Genomic DNA, 16,920 nt, shown 5'->3' on the forward strand with positions numbered 1-16,920 from the left:
CCCCAAAAATTCCCCCAAATTCTCCCCAAAATGCTCCAAAATTTCACCAAAAATTCCCCCAAAATGCTCCAAAATTCCACCATAAATTCCCCCAAATTTCCACCAAAAATTCCACCAAAAATTCCACCAAAATTCCCAAAATTTTCCTCAAAATTCCACAAAATTTCACCAAAAATTCTCCCTAAAATTCCACCAAAATTCCCCCAAATTCCACAAAACTCCACCGAAAATTCCACCAAAATTCCTCCAAAATTCCCCCAAAATTCTCCCAAAAATTCCCCCAAAATGCTCCCCAAAATTCCCCCGAAAATTCCCCTAAAATTTCACCAAAAATTCCCCCAAAGTGCTCCAAAATATCCCCCAAAATTCCCCAAATTTTCCCAAAATTCCATCAAAAATTCCCCCAAAATTTTCCACCAAAAACTTCCCCCAAAATGCTCCAAAATTCCACCAAAAATTCCCGCAAATTTCCCCAAAATTCCACCAAAAATTCCCCTAAAGTTTCTCCAAAATGCTCCAAAATTCCACCAAAAATTCCACAAAAATTCAGCAAAAATTCCCTCAAATTCTCTCCAAAGTTCCACCAAAAATTCTCCCCAAAATTTTCCAAAAATTCCTCAAAATTCCACCAAAAATTCCGCCAAATTCTCCCCAAAATTCCCCCAAAAATTCCCCAAAACATTCCACCCAAAATTCCACCAAAATTCTCCCAAATTTTCCCTAAAATTCCACCAAAAATTCCCCCAAATGCTCCAAAATTCCCCAAAAAATTCCCCCAAAATTTTCACAAAATTCCACCAAAAATTCTCCCCAAAATTCCAAAAAATTTCACCAAAGTTCCCCCAAAATTCCACCAAAGTTCCACCAAAAATTCCCACAAAATTTTCCCCAAAATTTCCACAAAAAATTTCCCCAAAATTCCAGAAAATTTTCCCCAAAATTCCCCCAAATTCCATCAAAATTCCCCCAAATTTTCCCCAAAATTCTCCCCAAATCTCTCCCAAATTTCCAAAAATTCGTAAAAATTCCCATAAATCACCCAAAATCTCCCCAAAATCCCATTAAATCCCCAAATTCCTCCAAATTTTCCCCAAAATTCCCCCCAATTTCCCCCAAACCCCCCAAAATTTCCCAAAATCCCCAAAATTCTATGAAATCCCCCAGAATTCCCATAAATTTCCCCAAAATCCTCCAAAATCCCCTCAAAATCCCCCCAAAATCTCAAAAATTTGTCCAAATTCCCCCCAAATTTCCCCCAAAATTCCCCCAAAATCTCCAGTCCCCAAATTATTTCAAAATTTCCCCCAAATCCTCTAAAATTTTCCCCAAAATTCCCCAAAATTCCCCCAATTCTCCACAAAATTTTCTCCAAATCCCCCAAAATCCCCCAAAATTTCCCCTAAAATCCCCCCAAATCCCCCAAATTTGCCATAAATTCCCCAAATTCCCCCAAAATTGCAACAAAAATTTGCCCAAATTTGGGGTGGGGGATTTGGGGGAATTTTGGGGAATTTTTTGGAATTTTGGGAGAATTTTTGGGGGAATTCTGGGGGATTTGGGGTTTATTTTAGGGGAATTTTGGGATTATTTTTGAGGTTTTTTTGGGGTGATTTTGGGGAGTTTTGGGGAATTTTTGGGAGGATTTTTGGGGTGGTTTTGGGGAATTTTGGGAATTAATTTTGGGGAGATTTTGGAGGAATTTTGGGGATTAATTTTGGGAGTTTTGGGGGAATTTTGGGGAATTTTTTGGGATGTTTCTGAGGGGATTTTGGGGGGATTTTTTGGGTGGTTTTGGGGAGATTTTGGGAATTTTTGAGATTTTTTGGGGGGATTTTGGGGTGGTTTTGGGGATTATTTTTGGGGACTTTTGAGAAATTTTTGGGAGTTTTGGGGTTATTTTTAGGGTTATTGTTGGGTGTTTTTTGGCTATTTTGGGGATCATTTTTAGGTTGATTTTTGGGGATTTTTGGATATTTTTGGGTATTTTTGGCTATTTTGGGGATCATTTTTAGGTTGATTTTTGGGGTATTTTGGGGGTGTTTTTTGGGTGTTTTGGGATCATTTTTAGGTTGATTTTTGGGGTATTTTTAGGGTTATTTTCGGGGTATTTTTGGCCATTTTGGGGATCATTTTTAGGTTGATTTTTGGGGGATTTTTGGCTATTTTGGGGATCATTTTTAGGTTGATTTTTGGGGTATTTTTGGGTGGTTTCGGGTGTTTTTGGGATCATTTTTAGGTTGATTTTTGGGGTATTTTTGGGGTGTTTTGGCTATTTTGGGGATCATTTTTAGGGTTCTTTTTGGGGTATTTTTGGGATCATTTTTAGGTTGATTTTTGGGGGATTTTTGGGATATTTTTGGGGTATTTTTGGCTATTTTGGGGATCATTTTTAGGTTGATTTTTGGGGTATTTTTAGGGTTATTTTTGGGGTATTTTTGGCTATTTTGGGGATCATTTTTAGGTTGATTTTTGGGGTATTTTTGGGTGGTTTTTGGGTGTTTTGGCCATTTTGGGATCATTTTTAGGTTGATTTTTGGGATCATTTTCAGGGAGTTTCTCTCCCTCCCCCTCCCCAGGCCCCCTCCGCCTCCTGGCCCTGGGGGGCGTGGCCGCCCTGGCCTGGCTGGCGGTGACGTCACTGCTGGGCCCGCCCCGAGCCCGCCCCTCTGCTGAGGCTGCTGCGGCGTGAGTGGGGGAGGGGCGAAAAGGGGGAGGGGCTAAAAGGGGAGGGGGAGGGGAAAAAGGGGAAGGGAAAAAAGGGGAGGGGGAAAAAGGGGAGGGGTAAAGGGGGAGGGGCAAAAATGGGAGGGGCAAATAAGGGGAGGGCAAAGGGGGAGGGGCAAAAAGAGGAGTGGGTAAAGGGGGAGGGGCAAAAAGGGGAAAGGGGAGGGGCAAAAAGGGGGGGTAAAAAGGGAGGGCAAAGGGGAGGGGCAAAAAGGGGGGAAGGGGAGGGGCAAAGAGGGAGGGGGAAGGGGAGGAGCAAAGGGGGAGGGGCAAAAAGGGGAGGTGAAAAAGGGGAGGGGCAAAAAGGGGGGGTAAAAAGGGGAGGGGCAAAAAGGGAGGGAAGGGAGGGGAAAAAAGGGGAGGGGCAAAGGGGAGGGGCAAAAAGGGGAGGGGCAAAAGGGGGAGGGGGAAAAAGGGGAGGAGCAAAGGGGGAGGGGGGAAAAGGGAGGAGCAAAGGGGGAGGGGCAAAAAGGGGAGGGGCAAATCAGATCTGGGGGAGGGGCCTCAAAACTCTGGAGGGGAGGGTCAAAAAGGGGGAGGGGCAAAACAGCTCTGGGTGGGGGAGGAGCAAGGGGGCGGACCCAAAATTTGGGGGGGAGGGGCAAAACAGCCCTGGGTGGGGGGAGGGGCAGGAGGGCCCTGGGTGGGGGCAGGGGGAGCTCAGAGTTCAATTGGGGGAGGGGCAGGGAAGGTTTGGCGGTGGGGGAGGGGCTGAGGTGGTTCAGCCCCGCCCCTCTCCCCTCCCCCCCCTCAGGTGACGAGAACGCCCCACAGCAGGTGAGGGGGGAGGGGCCAAATAAATGGGGGCGGGGCCAAATCAATTGGGGGAGGGGCCAAATCAATTGGGGGCGGGGCTAAATAAATGGGGGAGGGTAGAATTGAATGGGGGAGGGGTAAATTAAGTGGTGGGAGGGGCAAAAAATTGGGGGAGGGGCCAATTCAATTGGGGGCGGGGCCAAAAATTTGGAGGAGGGGCTAATTAAATCAGCCGTGAGCCAATTAAATTGGGGGAGGGGTTAATTAAATTGAGGGAGGGGTTTAATTAAATCAGCCGTGAGCCAATTAAATTGGGGGAGGGGTAATTAAAGTGGGGCTGGGCCAAATAAATTGGGGGAGGGGCAGAATTGAATGGGGGAGGGGTCAATTAATTTGGGGGAGGGGCCAATTAGGGGAGGGGCCAATTAATTTGGAGGAGGGGTAATTAAATCAGCCGTGAGCCAATTAAATTGGGGGAGGGGTTAATTAATTCAGGGAGGGGTTGATTAAATTGGAGGAGGGGTTAATTAAATCGGGGGAGGGGTTAATTAAATTGGGGGAGGGGCAAATTAAATTGTGGGAGGGGTTAATTAAATTGGGGGAGGGGTTTAATTAATCAGCCGTGAGCAATTAATTTGGGGGAGGAGTTAATTAAATTGGGGGAGGGGTTAATTAAATCGGGGCGGGGTTAATTAAATCAGGCATAAGCCAATAAAATTGGGGGAGGGGTTAATTAAATTGGGGGAGCCAAATAATTGGGGGAGGAGTTAATTAAATCAGCCGTGAGTTAATTAAATTGAGGGAGGAGTTAATTAAAGTGGTGGGAGGGGCAAAATAAATTGGGGGAGGGGTTAATTTAATTGGGGAGGGGTTAATTAAAGTGGGGGGAGGGATTAATTAAATTGGGGGGAGGAGTTAATTAAAGTGGGGGGCGGGGCAAATTAAATTGGGGGAGGGGTTAATTAAATTTGGGGAGGGGTTAATTAAAGTGGGGGGAGGGATTAATTAAATCGGGGGAGGGGTTAATTAAATTGGAGGAGCCAAATAATTGGGGGGGGGATCGAATTGAATGGGGGAGGGGCCAAATAATTGGGGGCGGGGTTAAATTAATCAGCCGTGAGCCAATTAATTTGGGCGAGGAGTTAATTAACGGGGGCGGGGCGATATTAAATTGGGGCGGGGCCAATCTGTTGTGGGCGGGGCCCAAACTTTGCACAATTTTGGGGTGCGGGTGGGGGAGGGGCGCTCCGGGCCGGTTTCCGGGGGGTCCCCCTGACCCCGCCCCCTCCCCCCCCTTCAGCGCCCCGCCCCCCCCGGTTCAAGTGCGGCCTCCCCCGGCCCTGCCCCCCCCGGCATTTCGCCTTCCGGCTGCTGAGCGGGGCCGCGAATGTGGTGGGACCCCGGATCTGCCTGGAGGGGAGAGAGTGAGAGATGGAATGGGGGCGGGGCTAAAGGGGTGTGGGAGGGGCTAAAGGGACCCCGGATCTGCCTGGAGGGGAGAGAGTGAGAGACGGAATGGGGGCGGGGCTAAAGGGGTGTGGGAGGGGCTAAAGGGACCCCGGATCTGCCTGGAGGGGAGAGAGTGAGAGACAGGGGGCGGGGCTACAGGGGTGTGGGAGGGGCTAAAGGGACCCCGGATCTGCCTGGAGGGGAGAGAGTGAGAGACGGAATGGGGGCGGGGCTACAATGGGGCGGGGCTATAGGGGTGTGGGAGGGGGCTAAAGGGACCCCGGATCTGCCTGGAGGGGAGAGAGTGAGAGACAGAGGGGCGGGGCTAAAGGGGTGTGGGAGGGGCTAAAGGGGTGTGGAGGGGCTAAAGGGACCCAGGATCTGCCTGGAGGGAGAGAGTGAGAGACAGGGGGCGGGGCTAAAGGGAACGGGGGCGGGGCTACAGGGAACGGGGCGGGGCTACAGGGACCCCGAATCTGCCTGGAGGGGAGAGAGTGAGCGACAGGGGGCGGGGCTAAAGGGGTGTGGGAGGGGCTAAAGGGACCCCGGATCTGCCTGGAGGGGAGAGAGTGAGCAGGGGGCGGGGCTACAATGGGGGCGGGGCTAAAGGGAACGGGGAGGGGCTAAAGGGACCCCGGATCTGCCTGGAGGGGAGAGAGAGAGAGACGGAATGGGGGCGGGGCTACAATGGGGGCGGGACTACAGGGAATGGGGAGGGGCTTAAGGGACCCCGGATCTGCCTGGAGGGGAGAGAGTGAGCAGGGGGCGGGGCTAGAATGGGGGCGGGGCTACAATGGAGGAGGGGCTAAAGGGACCCCGGATCTGCCTGGAGGGGAGAGAGTGAGAGACGGAATGGGGGCGGGGCTAAAGGGAATGGGGGAGGGGCTACAATGGGGAGGGGCTACAAGGGGGGAGGGGCTAAAGGGAGCCAGGATCTGCCTGGAGGGGAGAGAGTGAGAGAGACAGGGGGAGGGGCTAAAATGGGGGAGGGGCTAAAGGGAATGGGGGAGGGGCTGCCTGGGGGGAGAGAGTGAGGATGGGGGAGGGGATAAAGGGAATGGGGAGGGGCTAAAATGGGGGAGGGGCATTGAGAAGAAGGGAGGGGCTTGGGGAATGGGGGAGGGGCTAAAATGGGGAGGAGCCAAAGGGGTTTGGGAGGGGCATGATTGGGACAGGGAGGGGCTCGGTGGTGGGGGAGGGGTTTATTGGGTGGGGGAGGGGCTCATGGGGTGGGGGCGGGGCTCAGGGTGTGGCTGACGTTGGCCACGCCCCTCCCCCCCAGGCTGATGAGCAGCGTGAAGAACAACGTGGGGAGGGGCCTGAACATCGCCCTGGTGAACGGTGGGGGAGGGGCTGGGGGGAGGGGCTGGGTTGGGGAGGGGCTGAGGGAGGTGGGCGGGGTAATCGGGGTGGGGGCGGGTCAATTGAGTGGGGGAGGGAGAGCCGGCTGGGGGCGGGGCTTAATGGGGCGGGGTTGGGATTTTATTGGGGTGGGGGAGGGGCAGAACAGGAGAGGAGGAGGTGGCGCCAAAAGGGGGCGGGGCCAAATTAAATTGGGGGCGGAGCCATTAAAATGGGGGGGTAATAGGGAGGGGTAAAATAGGGGAGGGGCCAAATTGGGGGAGGGGCCAAATGAATTGGGGGAGGGTGCAATGAAAATGGGGGAGGGGCCGAATACATTGGGGGAGGGTGAAATTGGGTGGGGGAGGGGCCACTTTGCTGGGGGAGGGGCAAACGAAAACGAGGGCGGGGCCAAACAATGGGGGAGGAGCCAATGAAACGGGGGCGTGGCCAAACCAATGGGGGCGGGGCCAATGAAACCGGGGGGTGGGTTCATGCATGGGGGGAGGGGCTGATCCAGGCCCCTCCCCCTCTGACCCCTCCCCCACCCCAGGGGTCAGTGGGGAGCTGATCGCGGCCCAGGCCTTCGACATGTGGGCGGGGGGTGAGTGACCGCCCCTCCCCCACCCTGCCCTCCCCCACCCTGCCCCACCCCTCCCCCACCCTGCCCCACCCCTCCCCCACCCTGCCCCACCCCTCCCCCACCCTCCCTTCCCAGCCCCTCCCCTGATTTTCCCCCATTTTGTGCTGATTTTTCCCCATTTTGGTGCTGAATTTGAGCAATTTTTTGCCCGTTTTTGTGCTGAATTTCCCCATTTTTGTGCTGATTTTTGTGCTGAATTTTGAGCAGTTTTTTCACCATTTTTGTGCTGATTTTTGAGCAGGTTTTCCCCATTTTTGGGCTGATTTTTGAGCAGTTTTTTCCCCACTTTTGGGCTGAATTTCGACCTGATTTTTCCCCATTATTGAGCAGTTTTTTCCCCATTTTATGCTGAATTTTGAGCAGTTTTTTCCCCATTTTTTGGGCTGAATTTTGAGCAGTTTTTCTGCTGATTTTTATGCTGATTTTTGTGCTGATTTTTGAGCAGTTTTTTGCCCATTTTTTGGGCTGAATTTCCTCATTTTTATGCTGATTTTTGAGCAGTTTTTTCCCCCTTTTTGTGCTGAATTTTGAGCAGGTTTTCCCCCTTTTTGTGCTGAATTTTGAGCAGTTTTTTCCCCCTTTTTGTGCTGAATTTTGAGCAGTTTTTTTGCCCATTTTTGGGCTGATTTTGTGCTGAATTTTGAGCAGTTTTTTTGCCCATTTTTATGCTGATTTTTGTGCTGATTTTTTGTGCTGAATTTCCCCATTTTTGTGCTGAATTTTGACCAGTTTTTTCCCCATTTTGTGCTGAATTTTGAGCAGCTTTTTCCCCATTTTTGAGCAGTTTTTTGCCCATTTTTGGGCTGAATTTCCCCATTTTTATGCTGATTTTTGAGCAGTTTTTCCCTATTTTTGTGCTGATTTTTGAGCAGTTTTCCCCCCATTTTCATGCTGATTTTTTGCCTGTTTTTTTGCCCATTTTCTGCTGATTTTTGATCATTTTTCCCCATTTTTCTGCTGATTTTTCTGCTGATTTTTGATCATTTTTGCCCACTTTTGTGCTGATTTTTGACCAGTTTTTTCCCCATTTTTCTGCTGATTTTGATCTTTTTTTTGCCCATTTTTTCCCCATTTTTCTGCTGATTTTTGATCATTTTTCCCCATTTTTGTGCTGATTTTTCTGCTGATTTTTGATCATTTTTCCCCGTTTTGGGCTGATTTTTCTGCTGATTTTTGATCATTTTTCCCCCATTTTTCTGCTGATTTTTGAGCTGTTTTTTTGCCCATTTTTATGCTGATTTTTGATCATGTTTTGCCCGTTTTTCTGCTGATTTTTGAGCAGTTTTTTCCCCATTTTTGAGCTGATTTTTCTGCTGATTTTTGGTCATGTTTTGCCATTCTTTGCCCATTTTTCTGCTGATTTTTGAGCAGTTTTTCCCCATTTTATGCTGATTTTTGATCATGTTTTGCCCATTTTTATGCTGATTTTTGATCATTTTTTGCCCGTTTTTGGAGCTGATTTTTCTGCTGATTTTGATCATTTTTCCCCCATTTTTCTGCTGATTTTTGATAATTTTTTCCCCATTTTTCTGCTGATTTTTGATCATTTTTTGCCCGTTTTTGGAGCTGATTTTTCTGCTGATTTTTGATCATTTTTCCCCCATTTTTCTGCTGATTTTTGATAATTTTTTCCCCATTTTTATGCTGATTTTTGATCATTTTTTCCCCATTTTTATGCTGATTTTTGATCATTTTTTGCCCATTTTTATGCTGAATTTTGATCAATTTTTTTGCCCATTTTTCTGCTGATTTTTGATCATGTTTTGCCCATTTTTCTGCTGATTTTTGATCATGTTTTGCCCGTTTTTGTGCTGATTTTTGAGCAGTTTTTTCCCCATTTTTGAGCTGATTTTTCTGCTGATTTTTGATCATTTTTTGCCCATTTTTCCTGATTTTTCTGCTGATTTTTGCCCATTTTTTCCCCATTTTTGGGCTGATTTTTCTGCTGATGTTTGATCATTTTTTGCCCATTTTTCCCCCATTTTTCTGCTGATTTTTGAGCAGTTTTTTCCCCATTTTATGCTGATTTTTGATCATGTTTTCCCCGTTTTTCTGCTGATTTTTGAGCAGTTTTTTCCCCATTTTTGGGCTGATTTTTCTACTGATTTTTGACCATTTTTTCCCATTTTTTGCCCATTTTTCTGCTGATTTTTGATCATTTTTTTCCCCATTTTTGAGCTGATTTTTGAGCTGATTTTTGATCATTTTTTGCCCATTTTTCTGCTGATTTTTGATCATTTTTTCCCCATTTTTTTTGCCCATTTTTCTGCTGATTTTTGATCATGTTTTCCCCGTTTTGGGCTGATTTTTCTGCTGATTTTTGATCATTTTTTGCCCGTTTTTGTGCTGAATTTTGAGCTGTATTTTCCCCATTTTCATGCTGATTTTTGATCATTTTTGTCCATTTTTGAGCTGATTTTTCTGCTGATTTTTGATCATTTTTTCCCTATTTTTGGGCTGATTTTTGAGCTGATATTTGATCATTTTTTCCCCATTTTTATGCTGATTTTGTGCTGATTTTTGAGCAGTTTTTTGCCCATTTTTCCCCATTTTCTGCTGATTTTTGATCATTTTTTCCCCATTTTTTTCCCCATTTTTCTGCTGATTTTTGATCATGTTTTGCCCATTTTTTCCCCATTTTTCTGCTGATTTTTGAGCTGATTTTGATCATTTTTTCCCCGTTTCTGGCCCAGATGTTGAGGAGCTGCTGCGTTTCCTGCGGCCGCTCCATGAGGGGACCTTGGTGCTCGTGGCCTCCTACGACGACCCCGCCACCAAGTGAGGGCCTGGGATTGGGGTCCTGGGGGAATTTGGGGGGTCCTGGGGGAATTTGGGCACTTTTGGGGGGTCCTGGAGGGAATTTGGGGGTCCCTGAGGGGATCTGGGGGTTCTGGGTAGGATTTTGGGGTCCCCTGAGGGGATTTGGGGACTTTTGAGGGTCCCTGGGGGATTTGGGGGTCCTGGGTGGATTTTGGGGGTCCCAGAGAGGATTTGGGGGTCCCCTGGGGGGATTTGGGGCTCCTGGGGAGCATTTGAGGGGATCTGGGACTTTTGGGGCATCCTGGGTGGGGTTTTGGGGGTCCCTGAGGGGATTTGGGGGCTCCTGGGGAGCATTTGAGGGAATTTGGGGACGTTTGGAGGGTCCCTGAGGGGATCTGGGGACTTTTGGGGGCTCCTGGGGGGAATTTGGGGGTTCCTGGGTGGGATTTGGGGGCTCCTGGGGAGCATTTGAGGGGATTTGGGCACTTTTAGGGGGTTCCTGAGGGGATCTGGAGGGTCCTGGGGGGAATTTGGGGGGATCTGGGCACTTTTGGGGGATCCTGGGTGGGATTTTGGGGGTCCTGGGGGGAATTTGGGGGGTCCTGGGTGGGGATTCTGGGGTCCCAGAGAGGATTTGGGGGTCCTGGGGAGCATTTGAGGGGATTTGGGCACTTTTGGGGGGTCCTGGAGGGAATTTGGGGGGGTCCTGGAGGGACTTTTTGGGGGGTCCTGGAGGGAATTTGGGGGGATTTGGGGACTTTTGGGGGGTCCTGGTTGGGATTTGGGGGGTCCCTGAGGGGATCTGGGGGGTCCTGGGGAGCATTTGAGGGGATTTGGGGACTTTTGGGGGGTTCTGGAGGGAATCTGGGGTTCCTGGTTGGATTCTGGGTCCCGGAGAGGATTTGGGGGTCCTGGTTGGGATTTTGGGGGTCCCCTGGGGAATTTGGGGGTCCCTGAGGGGATTTGGGGGATCCTGGGGAGCATTTGAGGGGATTTGGGGACTTTTGGGGCTCCCTGAGGGGATTTGGGGGGTCCTTGGGGAGTTTGGGGGGATTTGGGCACTTTTGGGGGTCCCAGAGAGGATTTGGGGGGTCCTGGAGGGGATTTGGGGGTTTTTGGGTGGAATTTGGGGGTCCTGAAGGGATTGGGGACTTTTGGGGGGTCCTGGAGGGAATTTGGGGTCCCTGAGGGGATTTGGAGGATCCTGGGGAGCATTTGAGGGGATTTGGGGACTTTTCGGGGTCCTGGAGGGATTTGGGGGGTCCTGGTTGGGATTTTGGGGTCCCTGAAGGGATTTGGGGGGTCCTGGAGGGGATTTGGGGGTTCTGGGTGGAATTTGGGGGTCCTGGAGGGGATTTGGGACTTTTGGGGGGTCCTGGAGGGGATTTGGGGGGTCCTGGAGGGGATTTGGGAATCCTGGGGAGCATTTGAGGGGATTTGGGACTTTTGGGCGTCCTGGGTGGGTTTTGGGGGTCCCTGAGGGGATTTGGGGGGTCCCGGTGGGGTTTTGGGGGTCCTGAGGGATTTTGGGGCTCCTAGGGAGCATTTGAGGGAATTTGGGGACGTTTGGAGGGTCCCTGAGGGGATCTGGGACTTTTGGGGGTTCCTGGGGGAATTTGAAGGGATTGGGGACTTTTGGGGGTCTGGAGGGGATTTGGGGCTCCTGGAGGGGATTTGAGGGAATTTGGGGTCCCTGAGGGGATTTGGGGACTTTTGGGGGGTCCTGAGGGGATTTGGGGGGTCCTGGGTGGGATTTGGGGGGGATTTGGGATCCCCTGGGGGGGTTTGGGGGTTCCTAGAGGAGATTTGGGGGGCCCTAGGGGGGAATTTCTTTGGGTTTTTTGCTCCCAATTTTGGGGGGATTTCTCCCATTTTTGGGGTTTTTTCCCTCCCAATTTTGGGATTTTTTCTTCCAATTTTTTGGGATTTCTTGGGGTTTTTTTCCCTCCCAATTTTGGGATTTTTCCCTCCCAATTCTGGGGGTTTTTTCACCCCATTTTTGGGTTTTTCATCTCATTTTTGGGATTTTTCCCTCCAATGTTTTGGGATTTCTTTGGGGTTTTTCGCTCCCCATTTTTAAGGTGATTTCTCCCATTTTTGGATTTTCCCCTCCCATTTTTGGGGATTTTTTCCTCCCATTTTTGGGGTTTTGTCCTCCCATTTTTTGGATATTTTGAGGGTTTTTTCCTCCAATTTTTTGGGATTTCTTTGGGGTTTTCACTCCACATTTTTAAGGCAATTTCTCCCAATTTTGGGTTTTTCTCACCCCATTTTTGGGATTTTTCCCTCCCATTTTTGGGGTTTTCCCCTCCCATTTTTGGGATTTTTTCCTCCCATTTTTGGGGATTTCTTTGGGGTTTTTTGCTCCCCATTTCTGGGGCGATTTCTCCCATTTTTGGGTTTTTTTTCACCCCAATTTTGGGGGTTTTTTCCCTCCCATTTTTGGGGGTTTCTTTGGGGTTTTTCCATCCCAATTTTGGGATTTTTCCTCCCATTTCTGGGGTTTTTTTTCACCCCATTTTTGGGTTTTTTCATCTCATTTTTGGGATTTTTCCCTCCAATGTTTTGGGATTTCTTTGGGGTTTTCGCTCCCCATTTTTAAGGCGATTTCTCCCATTTTTGGGGTTTTTTCCCTCCCATTTTTGGGGATTTTTTCCTCCCATTTTGGGATTTTTCTCTCCCATTTTGGGGGGTTTTCCTCCCATTTTTGGGATATTTTGAGGGTTTTTTCCTCCAATTTTTGGGATTTCTTTGGGTTTTTTTGCTCCCCATTTTTAAGGCAATTTCTCCCATTTTTGGGAATTTTCCCTCCCACTTTTGGGAGTTTCCCCTCCCATTTTTGTCATTTTTCCCTCCCAGTTTTGGGGGTTTTCACCCCATTTTTGGGATTTTTTCCTCCAATTTTTTGGGGATTTCTTTGGGGTTTTTTTGCTCCTCATTTTTGGGGTTTTTCCCTCCCAATTTTGGGGTTTTTTTCACACCATTTTTGGGGTTTTGTCCTCCCATTTTTGGATATTTTGGGGATTTTTTTTATCCCCATTTTTGGGAATTTTTCCTCCCAATTTTGGGGGTTTTTCCTCCAATTTTTGGGGATTTCTTTGGGGTCCTTTTGCTCCCCATTTTTGGGGCGATTTCTCCCAGTTTTGGGGTTTTTTTCATCCCAATTTTTGGGGGTTTTTCCCTCCCATTTTGGGCTTTTTTCCTCTAAATTTTTGGGGCAATTTCTCCCATTTTTGGGGTTCTTTTCCCCCAGTCTTTTGGGGATTTTTCCTCTCATTTTTGGGATATTTTTCCTCCATTTTTGGGATTTTTTTCTCCAATTTTGGGGATTTCTTTGGGGTTTTTTGCTCCCCATTTTTAGGCGATTTCTCCCATTTTTGGGATATTTTGGGGATTTTTTTATCCCATTTTTGGGAATTTTCCCTCCCAATTTTGGGATTTTTTCCTCACATTTTTTGGGATTTCTTTGGGGTTTTCGCTCCCCATTTTTGGGATTTTTCCCTCCAATTTTTTGGGTTTTCTTTGAGGCGATTTCTCCCATTTTGGGGGATTTTTCCCACCCCATTTCTGGGATTTTTCCCTCCCAATTTTGGGATTTTTTTCCCCCATTTTTGGGTTTTTTCCCCCCGTTTTCGGGTGTTTCTCCCCAGGCTGACCGAGGAGAGCCGCCGGATTTTCGGGAGCTCGGCAGCGCCGTGGCCAAAGATTTGGGGTTCAGGGACTCCTGGGTGTTCCTGGGGGCCAAAGGGGTGCAGGACAGGAGCCCCTTCGAGCAGGTGGGAAACGGGGGGATTTGGGGATTTTGGGGGGATTTGAGGCATTTTGGGGGGTCCTGAGTGGATTTTGGGGGGATTTGGAGGGATTTGGAAGGAATTTGGGGGATTTTGGGGGATATTTGGGGGGGATTTGGGCACTTTCAGGAGATTTTTCAGGGATTTTGGGGGGTCCTGAGTGGATTTGGGGAGGGATTTGGGGCATTTTGGGGGGATTTTGGGGGATATTTGGGGGATTTTGGGGGGATTTTGGGGATATTGGGGAGGATTTGGGGAGGGTTGGGGGGGATTTTGGGGGATCTTGAGGGTTTGAGGAGATTTTCAGGGATTTTGGGGGTCCTGAGTGGATTTGGGGGGATTTGGGAGATTTGAGGGATTTTGGGGGCATTTGGAGGGATTTGGAAGGAATTTGGGGGATTTGAGGGATTTTGGGGGGATTTGGGGATATTGGGGGATATTGGGGGATTTTGGGGGGGATTTTGGGGAGTCCTGAGTGGATTTTGGGGGGGATTTGAGACATTTTGGGGGGATTTTGGGGCCTTCTGGGGGGTCCTGAGGGGATTTTCGGGGGGATTTGAGGAATTTGGGGGATTTTGGGGGGGATTTTGAGGGCTATTTGGGGGGATTTGGAAGGAATTTGAGGGATTTGAGGCATTTTGGGGGGGTCCTGTGTGGATTTTGGGGGTCCTGAGTGGATTGGGGGGGATTTGGGGCATTTTGGGGGGATTTTAGGGAATTTGGGGGATTTTGGGGGAGGATTTGAGGGATTTTGGGGGGATTTTGGGGGATCTCGAGGGTTTGAGGAGATTTTCAGGGATTTTGGGGTGTCCTGAGTGGATTTGGGGGGGATTTGAGGGATTTTGGGGGTATTTGGGGGATTTTGGGGGGGATTTTGGGGGGATTTGTGAGGATTTTGCAAGATTGAAAAGGATTTAGGTGGATTTGAGGGATTAAGAGGGAATTTTGGGGGGGTTTGGTGGGGATTTGGGGGGGCTGGGGGGATTTGGGGCCTTTTCAGGGGATTTTGGGGGGTTTGGGGAATCCTGGATGGATTTGGGGGAGTCCTGAGTGGGTCTGGGGGGATTTTGGGGGGATTTGTGGGGATTTGAGGGGGGTTTGAGCGGATTTTGGGGGATTTTGGGGGGATTTGAGGGATTTTGGGGGGATTTGAGGGGATTTTTGGCGGATTTGAGGGGATTTGGGGTATCCTGGATGGATTTGGGGGGTTTGAGGGGGATTTGAGCGGATTTTGGGGGGATTTGAGGGGATTTTGGGGGGATTTGAGGGATTTTTGGGGGATTTGATGGATTTAGAGGGAATTTTGGGAGGGGATTTTGGGGGGATTTTGGGATGTAGGGGATTCAGGCACAGCTCAGCATTTCTGTGGGGGAGTTCAGGGCTTCGGGGGGGTTCCCAAAATCCCCAAAATCCCCCCAAAATCCCCCAAAAAAACCCCGAGGCCGCCCGGTTTCCGCAGCACGTCCGGAACAGCCGCGGCTCCAATAAATACGAGGGGTGGCCGGAGGCGCTGGAGCTCGGGGGCTGCGTCCCCCAGAGGCCCCCGGGGTGACCCCAAAATCCCGCGGGGACCCCAAAACCCCCGGGGGGGACCCCGAGCCCCCCCTCATTGATGGGAGCCCCAAAATGGCCCCAAATAAACTCGGGGTGGTTCCGGAGCCTGGAGGGTTTGGGGCGTTCGGACCCGCAAGGGACGGGAGGGGGAACGCGTCCGGTGGGCCACGCCCCCTCATTGACCACGCCCCTTCCATTGCCACGCCCCTTCCATTGGTCACGCCCCCTTCATTGGCCACGCTTCCTCTCCATCTGGCCACGCCCACTTCAGGGTTCCCCGGCAACGGCACCGCCTTCATTAGCATAAACCCCGCCCCCTCATTTGCATAGACATACGCCTTTATTTTTCATTAGCATATGCCGTGCTTTCTGATTAGCATAACCCCTGCTTTATTCCTTATTAACATAAACCACGCCTTCTTATTAGCATAAACCCTGCCTTTATTCCTTATTGACGTATACCCCGCCTCCTCATTTGCATAAACCCGCCTTTATTCCCTCATTAGCATATGCCGCGCTTTCTTATTAGCATAAACCCTGTTTTATTCCTTATTAACATAACCCCGCCTGCTTCCTCATTATCATATACACCGCCTCCTCATTTGCATAAACCCAGCCTTTATTCCTCATTAGCATATGCTGCGCTTTCTTATTAGCATAAACCCTGCTTTATTCCTTATTAACATAAACCACGCCTTCTTATTAGCATAAACCCTGCTTTATTCCTTATTAACATAAATCCCGCCTCCTCATTTGCATAAAACCCGCCTTTATTCCTCATTAGCATACGCTGTGCTTTCTTTTTAGCATAAACCCTGCTTTATTCCTTATTAGCATAAACCCCGCCTTCTTATTAGCATAAACCCTGCCTTTATTCCTTATTAACGTAAACCCCACCTCCTCATTTGCATAAATCCCGCCTTTATTTCTCGTTAGCATGTGCCGCGCTTTCTGATTAGCATAAACCCTGCCTCCTCATCTGCATAAACCACACCTTCTTATTAGCATAACCCCGCCTTTATTCCTCAATAGCATACGCCGCGCATTCTTATTAGCATAAACCCTGCTTTATTCCTCATTAACATAAAACCCGCCTCCTCATTTGCATAAACCACGCCTGCTTATTAGCATAAACCCCGCCCACTCGCCTCGGGCCCGCCTCCTTTAGGGTCCAGGGGCTCCCCATGGAGATCCAGGGTCCCCCAGTGTGTGGGTCCTGCCCCACAGGTTTGGGGGTTCTGACCCCACAAGTTTTGGGGTTCTGCTGCCCAAGTGCTGCAGTTCTGCCCCATAAGTGTTGGGGTCCTGACCCCATAATTTTGAGGTCCTGAGCCCACAATTGTTGGGGTTCTGCCCCATAACTGTTGGGGTCCTAAACCCCATAATTTTGAGGTTCTGACCCCATAATGTTGGGGTCCTGCCCCACAAGTATTGGGGTTCTCCCCCATAAGTGCCAGGGGTTCTCACCCCCCAGTTTGTGGTCTTGCCCCATAAGTGCCAGGGGTCCTACCCCACAAGGGTCAGGGGGTTTTGTCCCACAAGTTTGGGGTTCTGCCCCATAACTGGGTCCTGACCCCCCAGAGTTGGGGTTCTGCCCCATAAGTGCCAGTGGTCACCCCAAGTGTTGGGGTCTTGCCCCCTCAAGTTTTGTGTCCTGACCCCCCAAGTTTGGGGTCCTGCCCCTCAAGTTCTGAGGTCCTGACCCCCAAGTGTTTGGGTTCTTCCCCTTGAGTTCCAGGGGTCCTGCCCCACAAGGGTCAGGGGGTTCTGCCCCCCAAGTGTTGGGGTTCTGCCCCATAATTCTGACCCCATAATTTTGAGGTTCTGACCCCATAAGTGTTGGGGTCTTGCCCCATAAGTGCCAGGGGTTCTCACCCCCCAGTTTGGGGTCTTGCCCCATAA

General features: G+C 49.7%; 1 protein-coding gene across 1 annotated transcript; it reads left to right on the forward strand.

Moving 5' to 3' along the window:
• Positions 1-2,530: 2,530 nt before the first annotated feature.
• FAM3A (FAM3 metabolism regulating signaling molecule A) lies at positions 2,531-15,122 on the forward strand (the record flags this gene model as incomplete). Its single annotated transcript, XM_071419452.1, is given in 10 exon segments — positions 2,531-2,655; positions 2,657-2,685; positions 3,479-3,488; positions 4,767-4,904; positions 6,212-6,270; positions 6,824-6,874; positions 9,607-9,691; positions 13,324-13,352; positions 13,355-13,449; positions 14,924-15,122. Coding segments are annotated over 10 exon segments (714 nt in total), but the record flags the coding sequence as incomplete, so codon positions are not given.
• Between the last annotated feature and the right edge of the window lie 1,798 nt (positions 15,123-16,920).

The sequence above is a fragment of the Agelaius tricolor genome, unplaced genomic scaffold (genome assembly GCF_023055355.1).
Source record: "Agelaius tricolor isolate 1412-34295 unplaced genomic scaffold, bAgeTri1.0.p SCAF_109, whole genome shotgun sequence".
Classification (NCBI taxonomy): Eukaryota; Metazoa; Chordata; class Aves; order Passeriformes; family Icteridae; genus Agelaius; species Agelaius tricolor.